Below are 13,990 nucleotides of genomic sequence, written 5' to 3' on the forward strand. Positions count from 1 at the left end.
TAAAATAAGAACTTTCTACTTCTTGTATACTTCTTGTATTGTTTAATTTTTGCTTATGATTTTTTCCTAAAGGTTCTTTTAATACGTAAAACCTGTTCAATTCTCACCCTATCCGTATTATAAATTTCTAAATATGTTTTATAAGCAATCGAGGCTATTGCTGTCAATTTTCTAAACTAGAAATATAAGATAGTTACCTACCTATGTTTTGCATACTATAGATAAAGAAATCCAATATTAAATTGTCTCAAAATACAAAAGTTTAAAGACTGAGTTTTCTTATCTTATATTTTAATTTTTTTTAAGATAACTAAAATAGCCTCGATCAAAAGCATTTAATTTATTACAAAACAATTTGCCCAAAAAATCTATATCCAAAATATTATTCATATGACACAAAATCTGAGAAACAAAACCTCATGGGAAGCTGATAGAATTTGGAGTAGTTTATAATATAGGAAAACGAAGATTATTATGTAGAATGATGTCACCTACTTGGCGTGTCCATTGCTGAGCACCGCTGGCAAGACTGTAGCCTGCTGTACGGCTTGGTTGAGAGCATTAATTTCCTTCTTGATAAACGCATCGACTCCAACGTCTGGCGATATGTCATCTGGATACCTCCGTCGCAGTTCCATGTCATTCAACTCCTGCCATAGATCCTCCTTCAGTTCAACAATCCCCTTGGCCTTCTTCTCCAAGAATTCCTCAAGGTTTCGTGCCTCCATTTCGATGTTCTTCTTTATCACTGACGCTAGTGCATCACTATCCATCTCCGGTAGTGGATCATTGCGTCCTTCACCCACAGCCTGTATTCCCATTGACTTTTCCCCACTATTCTGCTCCTTCTCCTCATCTTCCGCATTCCCTTCGCCGGATCTTGCACCCAATGTTACCACAGCCGTCTTCTTGGTATTCCTCTCACCGCGAATGAAGCGTGGTAGGATGAAGATCGTTACGAGGGCAATCGTATGAAGGCACATGTAAAATTTCAGGTACATAGTAAGACTGGCCTGAAAAGTTTAGGAGAAATTTTAAAATTGATTTTTAAACTAACTTTAAAAAAAATAAATAAGAAGTTTTTGGAACCCTTGTTAAATGATCAAATATTGGGCTTCTTTCAGTGAGTTTGTACTGACATTTCTAGATTTTAAGGGTTTCTTGGTCGCCAACTAAGGCCCATTGATTAAAATTTAATAATTATTTTGAAAAAAAAAAAAAAATGTTTGTCATCAAAAAATTTATTTGAATTCTTCACAAAAGAAATTTAAAAATTTTAAAAATTGCAAAATAAAAAAAAATCTACTTGCCTTAAATTCAAGGACGATAAATGGAAATGTGGCATATCCCATATAGAATCTTGTAACAAAACACGTAAGAATATCGTAAAAGCGACGAACAAATGCAGTTTTTTGGAATCGATGGCGGAACATTCGTCGGGCCTAAAAGAAAACAAAATAAATGAATACTTTCAACAGATTTTTCTTGAAATTTAATTAAATTAATAATACTTAAAATAAATTTAAAATTTAAACTTACGGATCTTGCCGCCATTACAAACAGTGCACCACCGGCAAAAGTTACATAATATCCAGGATAGAATCCATGCCAGAGAGCACTGAGAGCAAAAGTTAACATTGTACCGTACTTCTTTGGCACACGCTCATAAACAGTCATGCGAAGCCAACGATTTGTCCCCATATTCCAGCAATTGATACAATCACGGAAGTTTGTACCCAACTCGAAGCCAATCACATTTATATTGGAGATCATATCCCATTTGGCCGTTCCATCGGCTTCATAGCCATTGAACCCGAGGCCTGAGTTGTTGCAGATGGCATCAGCAAAGAGCCAAGCGTGGTAGTACTTGAATCTGCACGCTGTTGTTGCCATCATTACGAACCACATTTTGTATGCCATTGTTGTATTGTTTATGAATTCATCGTCTTTGATTGTTTCTATTGGGTACATTGTCACAAACTTCATGAAGATATAGGCACACACGAGACTTGCTGCCACTTTATTAATAACACTCTTCATGGGTGATGGTTCATGTACTATATTAGACCGATTTATTGCAGATGTTGTACCCGGAGCATGTTTCAAGATGTGGTAGCCCTCAATGAATTCCATGTAATCACGATAGAAAACAATAGGTCCTGCTAGGATGCCCTAGATAAGAAGGAAAGTTCGTTAAACTTTCATTCTTAATATTTATTTTTTAAAAATATCTTTTACCTGGAAATGTAGGGCATATGAGAAAAACTCGAGGGCTGATGGAAGTTTCTTGACAGCATGGTACTGTTGACTTTTAGTGAGCTCTTTCTGTTCCCTTGTGAATCCGTCATGGATGCTGAATGCTAGACTCGTGACCTTTTGTGTAATGATCATAAGGGGACCTGTTATATCCAATGAATACGACCCATAGTCGTAGTATTGACGATGCAAATGAATGCACGATAGATACAATAGGGCCACAACCATTACAAGACGTTGTACAATTTGTGGATTCTGTGTGCGAATCACAATGTAACATATTGCAGGAAGACCAGCAATATGAATGGCTTGCTGTCCGAAGCAGAAGTAGCCAAAGAAGAGACCCAATACAAGGCCAATGGCATGACGTACGCTTGCAGGAACTTTCGACGGGTGCAACACTGACCGGAAGAACGATGCCAAAAGTAGGGCCAAACATTGACTGATCAAAAAATTGATCTGAAAGAAATATTAATTAACAAATTAAAAAAAACGTTTTGTACAGTAAATAATTAAATTCATGAATTTTATGTGAATGAAAAATAAAATATTTAAGATTATTCATCAATTTTCAAGATTTCTGTTGTACTTAAACCTCCTAATTGAAAGTCACACACGTTTTTAATATTTATAAAATTGGTAATAATTAATTTTAATTACATTACACCTGCTTTTGTGTGCTTAAAAATGCAAATTAATTAACTTCTCTGAATGCAAATCTCATACCAAATATTGCGGTAGGACTTTTATTGAGTGTGTGACTGTTGAATTTTCATGAAAGAAACACACAAAAAAGTTCTTTGTTGATTTGACTGGAAATATGTTATGTATTTTATAGGTATCTATTTTCAAATTTAAATTTGTTATCGGGGTTGTTAAGACCACGACCTTGATTTGTCTCCCATCCCCCCATGTTATTCCTCTCAAACTTTTGAAGCAAATTTCAGTACATTTGACTTTTTAAAACAAGTCGTTGAAAATGATTATCTTCTTTAGCTTTATATTATTTGTAAACATTTTAATCAAAGGCTCTGTGTGTTAAATATATTTATCATATTTTGTCTTCTATGGAACATAGTCTATGTACTATATAATGTATTAATTTTAGGTCAATGATCCCATAGTAAATGTTTCCTGTTTTCCTTTTTGTCGTATTCTTAGAGTAAAATTTGTAATTTAATGAAATCAACATCAGTGTTTATATATTTCAGATAACTTTACATGTAACTTAAAACATTTATACCTTTTCACAACATATGTATGTATTAAATCTATTTTTATCAATTTTATCGTCTCGTGTTGAAATGGAACAAAACAACTAAAGTTTATTGGCATGAAACACTTTGATTTTTTATAGAATGAGGAATCAATAAAGTAATAAAAAAAAAAACATTTTGCATATTCATTATCTGTTTAAAAATCACACACAATAGAAAATCGAAAAATACAAAAAATTACCTTTTCTTAAATTTTCCATCACATTCGTTTTTTATTTCTTTTATATTTTTATTCTCTCTTTTTTTCAAAACAAATTCGACCAAGACGAATCAGAGATACTGGGCTCGATTTTGTCAAAAATCTCTTTTCTTTTTTGTCTTTCAACTTAATAGTTTTAAGATTTTGACATTAAAAACATTTTAAAAATCAATTAAATTGACGACATATAAAAGAAAAACAAAGAAGTTGTTGAACCAGGAAGCAGTCAAAAAGATTTTCAATGAGCCCGAGAAGAGTAATTTTCCTTCAAAAACACGATTACAGAGAGAAAAAACTGTCAAAATCTTGCAATATTTTTCACAAAATACCAAAAATCTTAAAACTGAACAAATCGTAAGAAAAAAAAAGATTCTTAACAGAATTGACCACATTACCATAAAAACCTTGCAAACGACAAAAAAATTTACAATTTCAATTTTATTTTTATGTGGTATACCAACTAATAAGCAGGTTCATTGAATTCCTTAATTATGCCGTTTGGTGTAACTCAATAGCAAATATTTGCATATTCATAATGCATTTAATGAAAATTTAAAGCTATATACCTATACACTAAAGAAAACACTTTAAAATAAAACACAAAGGGCTGATCAATGCAAATGGAGTTTTCTTTTATATTACGCCTAAACTTTTGTTTTATTTTAGAGAATGTGTTCTAAAAAAATGTACACACAACTATATTACAGTTTCAAATACATTTGATTAAACACTTTGGTACCGTAAAAATATTTAAATAAGTAAATACATATAGGCAGGTAGTTACATTTATGCCCTCTCATACTAATACCTCATTTCGATTAATGTGGGAAAATACTAACATCCGGTTTTCATATTTATGTATTACATAAAACAATTCACAGTAAATCTTATTAAAAAATATGTTAGAATTCTAGAAACATTATGTGTGTGAAAAACATTTAAGACAAAGAGGAAACCCTTCTGCTACGAAATAATTTGGCAGCTATAATTTATGTGATGTAAGAAATCAAGGTAAACGCGTGGCAAGATTGAGTGAAATTTAAATTATGATTTCACTTCAGAAAGTGAACTTGAAAATGTTTTAGAGGACAAAAAATCATTCCACTATCTGGCAAGAATTTAATTGATACAAACACATAATAGAACCCTAAATGTAATGTCGGTAAAAAATTGTGTCATAAATCTGAATGATAAGAAAAAATAGAAATCAAGAGCGAAATATTTCGAGAATAACTCTCAAATCATTGAGGTCAGCTTGTGAAATGAACCTTATTTTGCGTTGAGTAAAACGTCACTATTTGTAGTACTATCTGAATTATGAGAACGTGTTGAAAAGACGAATTAAATCACATCAAGAACATCCACAAAAGGACAAAATAGTTTTTTTTTCAGGAGTTTTCTTATGAAATGAATTTTGAGATTATTTAGAAATTCAATAATGTAGCTCTTCAGTTTCACGTATCAGCGGTAAGAGGGGTAAGAGCTATAAAACAATAAAGCAGCATTCAGATATATAAAGAATGACTGGTTAAAAAAAACATATTAGACGCAGAAAAGTTGATTAAACGTGATAATGGCAGACATGTTGATTCGGTACTAAATATATAGCAATTTTAACATTTAATTATTATTTCAGTAATATAACAAGATTAACTACCCATTAATTCCGAAATATGTTTGTTTTTCATTGAGTTTAAAAGTTTTATATCTTTTTGCAGCACAAGTGCACAACATTTTCTTAGATTTGGTACCTTAACAAAAACATACCTACAATTAGAAAAAAAATCTCAAAGTACAAAGAATTAGGTACATCGTATGAGCGAAATAAGAAAGTCTATGACATTCACATTTTCCTATCGCATGCTCTCGTCTGATAAATTATGATTGGGTTGATTGTGTGAATCGGTGCCACCTACATCAAACTGAAAGAGTTGTATATAGGTATGACTCTTTTTAGGGTGGAAAATCCCCAACGTGGTAATTGGGTGGGTCAATAGAGTACATTCTTAACTCTTCGGTTATATACTCTAGCTAGAACAAAATGCCTGATGAGCATGCCAAAAGAATTGTAGTAGTAGTAACGATTTTTTTCTTAGAAATAGATTTATTATTATATTGTTGAAATTCCCCAAAACCAAATAATTAGACAGAGAATAGAACTGCAACGATTCTATATTTGGTTCAAAAATTTGAAGAATCTTAATTAAATATCCGCATCTTCTTGTGTAGGCGCGGTTAACAAATCATCTTGACTGAATGAAATTGTCTTACACTTGTACCCTTTAAAAAATTCAAGAGATTTCAGAATAAAAATTCCATATAGAGGCATTAGCTATTTATTTTTGCTATATATTAATATTATGACCTTGTTAATTTTATGCAAAAAGTTGTTTCTTTTTATTTTAGTTAGAGCATGACATGAATTTGAGGTACAAGTACGTATTTTAAAAATAAATAACGTCAAAGTTTTTTTTTTAAAATAATTTTGTTAGCTACTCAGCATGTTTTATTCTTTCATTTTTGTTATTGGGAGCAAGGTTGAGTCTTATTTTGTAGTATGTATTCTCAAACTGAGAACTACGGGAATTTTATTCTTGATTAAAAAAACTATTTTTTAAGAAACAAAATGATAAAAATAAAAGAAATAAATAATTCTTATTATTTAATAAAGAAAAATATAAATAACAAAACAATTTGGTACATAAACAACTATGTACATACATAGCAACATGCATAGTGTGTTTTGTTTGGAATATTTTCGGCGAATATTCGCCGCAAAGTGATCATAGTGCGTAATCACCCCATTTTACGGTAAGTTTAATTTTGACATGGCGTTTCGCAACTTATCAAAATTTTGCAAAAATGCGTGATATCACAACTTATTTTTACATTTTCTTTTGTCCTACTAACAAAGAAATAATCATTTGTACCAAAATAAAAAAATGACCTATTTATGCAAGAATGTCGCGACACATTATTCAAAATCAATTCTAAATCTTACCAAATCAATGGGCAAATCCGTAAGTTCTGCCAACCAAGAATTAAAAAACATTGTGCGAGAGAGATAGATAGTTCACGATGACGCAAATTTTGGGCGTATTTAGGCGTTGTGATGTGAATCACGTTACGCTCACACGTGACACGAAAGTCTCTTCACGAAAGCTATTCTTTAGTCACTCACTTTTCACCCAGAGATTTATTAGAGAAATCTGAAAGATGAACCACCTTTGTCAACAAAAATTTTCCGACTGACAATAATGACATTGCCTTGCCAGCCCAACCCAGCTACAAACTGTTGTGAGTTCCTCACTACACCAATTTACAGATGTTCTGCTACAAAATGAGATTTCTTATAGGGCAAAACAAATACAACCTTCACTAGTTTTGTTTGTGCAATTTTCTCTTGCTCTGAGCCTGGAAAAAATCGCAGAAAAGAGATCCAAAAGCGAAAAAATGTGATTCTTTTAAAAGAAATCAAAATGAAAATTATTAACGACATTATTTTAATTTTTTTAATCAATTTAGGCGAGTGTAGACGAAGTGAGGCGAAGGAAGCCATCTTTAGAATTAAAAAAAAAAAGAAAATAAGGATCGATAATTCTTCAATTAATTATCGATCTTTAAAGAGCTTTCTGAGAGGGAAAGAAAGGCTGTATAGAAAGGCTCAGATAGTTTAATAGATTTAATACCCAATCTTTTCTTTCTGATGGGAAGGACTGAATGTAGCCTTAATGAATTTGTTATAGATCTTTAACTGTCCGCCATTGTAACCGCCAAAAATTCCCAAATTTTCAATTTTATTATTACTTACTATTTTCTATTTCTATTTTTTTTGCATTTTCCGCTGGAAAATCTAGCGATTCTCTACCTGAATCTCTCAGCTATAAAAAGAATTAATGGTTGTCCCAATGCTCAGTTTAACCTCACTGTTTCTCTCAATAAATACGACTGTTGGACAACCCTACTATGTGATTGTCAAATTCCCTATTTTTAAGAGACGTGCACTTGGTGCACTCTAAGAAATTTGCAAAAACAAGCACAAAAAACAAAATATTTTTTTAAAAATTTGTGTTAAAAGTGTTTGTGAATGTTAGGGAATTACGATAAAATTAATAAAGTGACTACTTATAGTTAAAGAAAACGTTAAAATACAAGGAAATTTTCTAAGAAAAATCGTCCTACAAAGCAGAGTTGATGTACATATTATTTTGTGTTCTATCATACTATTTCTAATCTTTAATGAAAATTCTGATTTTAGACGTGATTAGAGGTGTTTGTTTATCTCCCTCTCTAGACTAGAGCAATTAATTATGTTTAAGTAAATTGATATCAGGAAAAACAAGAATTATGAGGAAAATTTTTAATTTTTCTTTGATTTGATTTCTTTCTCTTTGATTCAATGCTCTCCTAATATTAAAACTTGAGAAAATGTTAAGGATTGTTTAAAAATAAGAAATCATAACTAGTTTATAAGCAATACATACAAACATAAACTATGTATCTAGAAGAATACAAAACAAAATAAGCTAATTTGTAAGCTAAAAATAATTACAATGAACTTGATTGCATAGTATTTATTCATGTATGTGTTTTATAATCACCAAACTCCTTTATTACTAAGAAGCATAAAAGAAGAATGTTATAAAGTAATAACATCAACGGCACATTGTCATAACAAATACATACGTCATGAATACAAAGCATATTTTAAGTTCTTATTATTTAGCAAAAAAAATTTCCATATTTTGAATTATAAATTAAGTAAGTTATAAATATTCAGAATAAATTTAAAATAATAAATGTAGTTAAGTACAGATTGACCACCAATGAGAGAAAAAAAAGGAGACAAATTGTTTTGTGAATTGTTATTTTTTAACGTTGTAAAAATTTGTTCATTTAGTGCCCTGAGGAAGAATTTATATAGTCCGAAACGTAGGCTTTGAATAAAAACTAGTTAGCCAAGCATCTGACCAAAAATCCGTTTTTTTTTTTAATTTTCTTTACATTATTTAGTGATGTTTAGTCTGCTAAGATCCTCTTTATCAAACCAAAATGCATGAATGGAGTTGTAAAATATAATCAGAAAGTCGCTGGATTCAAATTATTGTTCTTTCATTAGTACGCAACGTACGCATGTAAACGTGTTCCGTTATGATAAATATTCCATTACTAACGTATTTAAGAAACCTCTACCAGAGTAACAGAGTTTCTCACTTTTCAATAACAAATTAATTATAAAATTAAAAATGCAATTACTTACAATTACAACGTTATTGTAATTTGAAATTAAATATCTATTGTACGTATTTTTTTTAAAAGAACTCATAACCTTTAGTTTATTTGTCTTGAATTGCCAATATCGATGCTAATTATGTATTTTATGTAAGTATCATTAAGTAAAGATTCAATTGATGGAAAGTATATAATGCTAAATAGTAGCACTATATTATCATATTCCGGTTCCTTACATTGATTTTTTTTTACTTTGACACATTGACTATATTGTTGAGATTTTGCGCAGTACTGAAACCGGGAAATCCTTGTAGTGAAAATTGCAGATTCTCCGAAGATTTACAAGACCTTGAATTTTTCTCTCAGAGTTATGATTTAGAAATCTAAAATAAAAATATTTTATTCTCTTTGATGCAAGAAAAGTTAGTGAAAATTGTTGTTTTCTCGCTGAATCTCACAAACTTTATATCTACTCTGCTGTATTATTACTTTATATTAGGTACAAGAGGAATGTGTCTTAAAATAGAAACAATAACATTCATTTGAGCAAGAACACTTTAAATCTAAGGAGATTGTGTTGCAATCAAGTTTGTAATAGTGTACCTAGTGTTCCTCTAGCTGTGATTTTTTATTATCATTTCACACGTTTATTTCTTATTTATTACTTTTTATTAGTTTAAAATGAATAGGAAATAGTTCGGTTACTAAATTATGTGCCAAAAATATAATTGATTTTGTGGGGTATATAATAAGTATTTAGATGCTATATGTTTGTTTGTTTGTGGTACGGATATCTAATTCACTTTCGTTTTCAAAAAACGTTCAAGTGGTTATGGATTTAACAAAAAAATGAAAATTAAATTTTAAATTAATTACATTGATAAGAAATTAATCTTATTTGTAGTAAAATTCACTGCAAATATCTCATTACACAAAAATTTTAATTATAATTAAAATCTTCTACCCGCTGAGGCAAAAATCCCAGAGCTTACAGTGAACATTGATATATTCCCACCTATGAGAAAGCGAAGACTCTACCTTTATCATTCAATTGAATATTTATCTTTATGACGGCCTTTTCTTTCTCTTTCATTGCTAATCAGGTGAAGCATTCATTGGAAGTAGATAAAGGCACTCAGTGATACAATATTGAAGAATGAAATTGCTCCAAATAGTTGCTTGGTGAGTGTTAATCTGCGTTCTTTAATTTCGAAGAGTGATTAAAGGAAAATTTATGCATAGGCATGCTTTTAAAGATATTTCTTATTAAACATTTTAGTTAAATCATTTGCTTTCGTGTCTGTAGGTATCAAAAGAAAATCGGAACTTACGATAAGCAGCAATGGGAGAAAACTGTAGAACAACGCATCCTCAATGGGTTCATTCATGTACCCCTGAAGAACACCAAAGTAAAGACAGAACTTATAGATGTGGACCTCGTACGAGGATCATCATTCCCAAAAGCAAAACCCAAACAGAGTCTACTTACTGTTTTCCGCTTAGCAGTGTTGAGACTTATCTTTTTACCATTATATGCCAAATGGTGGGTAGAGCAGACATCACCGCGAGTTTTCGCCTTCCTGTTGGTCCTCTACTTGATGCAAATGATGAATTGGGCTGTATTTAGCTTAAATATGAACAATAGAGGAAACTCTGGAAGTGAGGTAAAGCATCAGGCTAAAAAAATTTCTAAAATCGATAAAGTTCTATATTCTAATCGATAAAGTTCTATATTCTAATCGATTTTATTATTTTTTTTAAAGAACATTGTTCATGTATCGGAGTTGGTTATCACAATGGCTCTGAGTTTCATGCTGAGCGTGATCCATTCGCAAATTGTGGCGACTGCTTCTAGTAGTGGTTCCGGTGATAAACGGAAGCGTCTTTTACATCCAAAACGGAAGGTACGAGATCGTATCCGGAGAAAGAAGAAAATTGCCCGTGTGCGATTAACAGGTGAATCACGAGAGGAACCGAAGATCAATTTAAATAATTCAACACCAATTGAGACAAATGGAAATGTCCTGCGTAAAAGAAACGTTAATTGGGACTCTCCAATCAAGAGTCAAGTGCTATTACCATTTGAAGGTTCCGAAGATACTGAGGAATCCCTTCGATGTACGGGAGATCGTGAGGAATTCACAGATGCGTGTGAAAATGTGGAAAATCCAATTGCTGATGTGCAGCAGCATGTTCCAAGTGAAATTCCACCGGATTCCAATGCTACCAGTCGTGTGGCGAGGAATCGTCAGAGAGCCCAAAGGGGTGAACAAACTGGAGATGATGATGGATTTGAGAGTTTCAATGGGAAAAGTTCAAGTGGTGAGGAAAATTCACCAACATCAACTCCAGCTATTTCAGCCAATTTGGAAGCTCCAACATTTCGGAATACCTGGGTAAAGGAAGTTCTTGAGAGAGTAAGGAAGAATTCCGATAGTGATACGGATACAGTTACTGGCATGTCTTCACACATAAAATCCCTTCATCTCAATTTCAAAAAGCCCCCACATTCGGCTGAGTCAGAATTTGATTTTTGGAATAAGAATACGAATAAAAAACTACCCATGCAGCTGAAACCCGGATCATCGTCGGAAAAAATAAAGCACGACAGTAGTGATACAGATGAGGATGGAGAGGATGATGGGGAAAGTGCATCTATACCAGGCACTTGCTCCAATCTAGCATTTAATGATCTTACAACGTCAGCTACGGAATGGATTGGTGTCACAACTAATAGTGAAGAGTGTAGCTACAGTTCTGAGATTGAACAGTCTGACTCTCAGAATGAATATTCTGAGACTTTGGAATGTGATTCATCACCAACAGTTATTCTCAATCCTACATGTGGAGCCAATGACAGGAGTAAGTTTACCTGTAGCCTACATTGAGTGAATTCACTACTAAGTTTGGCTAACTTTTCTTAGGCAGAGTTTAAGTTTTTTAACGTAGACTTTAATCTTTTAAGCTATTTTTATGGTTTGGAGAAGGTGAATGAGGACTGACAGAAATTTTGGATACATAAATGATTTCAGCGTAATCTAATCTTTAAAAAAAACCTAAAATACAAGGCCCTATCCTAAAAACTTTGGTCTGGCCTAAAAGCGCTGTGTAAAAACTTAGGCCTGACCTTAAAAAACTTAGTCTGGCTTCAGAATCTTAAGTCTGATATAAGAATTTAGGCCTAATCTTTAAAAAAAAAACTAGTAGGTCTGACCTTAAAATCTTGAGCTCGGCCTAGAAACTTAGAACTAGCGTAAAAAACTTAGTCTGGCTTAAGAAATTCAAGCTAAGCCTAAAAAGCTTAAGTCTGTTTTAAGAAAAAGCCAAACTATGTAGTAAACACGCAATTGAGAAAAAAAAATCTTTTTAAATTAACATAAAAAATACTCATTTCTAGTCAGCTGCACAATTTGGGATCGTAGAGATGCCAAGAAAGCCGAAATGTCTGTTCTGGATATTTCATCAGCTATCATTGAACGTGTTGAGGCGATGCCAGAAACGTGTGATTACGTCTACCTTGGGGTATTCTTCAGCATCATTCTATCTCTTGTGCCAGCAGTTTGTCGTGTATGTGAGGCCACAATTGACTCGAGTAATTCAACGGAAATTAACTTCCTAGATGTGCCGGTACTTCTCATGGAGACTACCTCGGAATTTTCTGTACTAACACTCATGCGATTAGCCTTTGGGGAATCACAGTGGGAAAAAACTGTCCTCACCGTGAACTTTATACAACGCATTAGCCTTACTTTCCTCTTCTTCTTCTTACTTGCTGTGGCAGAAAGGACGTTCAAACAGAGATTCCTGTATGCGAAGTTGTTCTCGCACCTAACGAGTTCAAGGCGCGCCAGGAAGTCTGAGTTGCCTCATTTTCGGCTAAACAAAGTTAGGAATATTAAGACATGGCTCAGTGTTCGATCGTATTTGAAGGTATTACGGTAATTACCTAATGAAGATTTTTCTTTTTTAATTTTGACTTTATGGTTTTAGCGGAGAGGACCTCAGAGATCCGTGGATGTAATTGTATCGGCTGCATTTATTCTTACACTCCTCCTATTGGCATTCTTAAGTGTTGAATGGCTTAAGGATTCACCACACCTACATACACAGTACAATATTGAAGCCCTCATTTGGTCCAGTGCTCTTGGTACTTATTTGTTGCGCTTCATGACGTTAGGCACGAAGATCAACAGGAAGTACAGAAGTATTTCCGTGTTGATAACAGAGCAAATCAACTTGTACCTTCAGGTAAAATTGCATCATTATCGCTCTCACAAGTTTATCTAGTCTAATAAAAGCAATTTATGTTTCCTTTTTATTTAATCAGATTGAACAGAAACCTAATAAAAAGGAAGAACTGATGGTGTCTAATAGTGTTCTGAAATTAGCAGCAGATCTTCTTAAGGAGCTTGAATGCCCATTCAAAGTTTCCGGTCTTAGTGCTAATCCTCTACTCTACACCACAGTCAAAGTAGTGATCTTGTCAGCGCTTTCAGGCGTCCTTAGTGAGATTTTGGGCTTCAAACTGAAGCTCCACAAAATTAAGATAAAGTAAAATAACAGTAGTGTCTTCGTGAATCTCCCATATCTGATGTTAAATGTGAATATTTCTATGAAAATAGAATGTTATATTTTTTGCAATTGCCATAAGAGAGAATATATAATTTATTTTCAAACCAAAAAAATGTTTTTGACATTTTGTTTGTTTTTTAAGTTAAAAAAATATATAATTTTGGATTTATGAAGTCGATTTTGATAAAAAAAATCTTTTTTTTTTTAAATTTGACAGTTCTTTTCATTAGTTGTGTCATATAGGAAAAAAAGCTTTCTCAATGAGCTGTCAAAATCTGACAACAATATTTTAATTGTAAGAAAAGAAAAGATTTTTGACAGAATCGACTACTATCCTATATAATTTTGGAACATTGCAATTTTCTTCACGAAAATTTTCTTTCATGTTTTTCTTCATGTGATTTAAATCCAGAGAAAATTTTTTGATGATCTGTTAAGAAAAACCTTTACTGTT

General features: G+C 32.3%; 2 protein-coding genes across 5 annotated transcripts in view; one reads left to right on the plus strand and one right to left on the minus strand.

The window, feature by feature from the left end:
- Positions 1 to 38: 38 nt before the first annotated feature.
- Positions 39 to 7,021, minus strand: LOC129792612 (lysophospholipid acyltransferase 6). The gene is made up of 5 exons (XM_055831839.1): positions 6,734 to 7,021; positions 2,239 to 2,715; positions 1,540 to 2,172; positions 1,311 to 1,442; positions 39 to 1,013 (listed from the first exon to the last, which is right to left on the minus strand). The coding sequence occupies exons 1-5, from the start codon at positions 6,782 to 6,784 to the stop codon at positions 492 to 494; spliced, it is 1,815 nt and encodes a 604-aa protein (XP_055687814.1). The 5' UTR covers positions 6,785 to 7,021; the 3' UTR covers positions 39 to 491.
- A 681-nt stretch (positions 7,022 to 7,702) lies between these two features.
- The window catches only part of LOC129792578 (protein phtf), a 295,904-nt gene continuing 289,616 nt past the window's right edge, over positions 7,703 to 13,990 (plus strand). For 2 of the 4 annotated variants that reach the window (XM_055831780.1, XM_055831781.1), the window contains exons 1-7: positions 7,703 to 7,928; positions 10,068 to 10,146; positions 10,271 to 10,628; positions 10,728 to 11,826; positions 12,362 to 12,894; positions 12,955 to 13,212; positions 13,292 to 13,650. In XM_055831780.1, the coding sequence (XP_055687755.1) occupies positions 10,121 to 10,146; positions 10,271 to 10,628; positions 10,728 to 11,826; positions 12,362 to 12,894; positions 12,955 to 13,212; positions 13,292 to 13,519 (2,502 nt within the window). In that variant the 5' untranslated portion in view covers positions 7,703 to 7,928; positions 10,068 to 10,120 and the 3' untranslated portion in view covers positions 13,520 to 13,650. Of the gene's footprint in view, positions 7,929 to 9,038; positions 9,464 to 10,067; positions 10,207 to 10,270; positions 10,629 to 10,727; positions 11,827 to 12,361; positions 12,895 to 12,954; positions 13,213 to 13,291; positions 13,651 to 13,990 lie in introns of those variants that run through there. The other 2 variants (XM_055831782.1, XM_055831783.1) reach the window with 2 other exon arrangements.

The sequence above is a fragment of the Lutzomyia longipalpis genome, chromosome 3 (genome assembly GCF_024334085.1).
Source record: "Lutzomyia longipalpis isolate SR_M1_2022 chromosome 3, ASM2433408v1".
In the NCBI taxonomy this organism is placed as follows: Eukaryota; Metazoa; Arthropoda; class Insecta; order Diptera; family Psychodidae; genus Lutzomyia; species Lutzomyia longipalpis.

Bases quoted from the DNA above. Each gene is read 5' to 3' on its own strand.
- LOC129792612 (XM_055831839.1), bottom strand. From the start codon at position 6,784: ATGTTTTTTAATTCTTGGTTGGCAGAACTTACGGATTTGCCCATTGAT. The intron at 2,716-6,733 runs GTAAGATTTAGA...TATTTCTTTCAG, and splicing joins CGGATTTGCCCATTGATTTG to ATCAATTTTTTGATCAGTCA. The intron at 2,173-2,238 runs GTAAAAGATATT...CTTCTTATCTAG, and splicing joins CATATGCCCTACATTTCCAG to GGCATCCTAGCAGGACCTAT.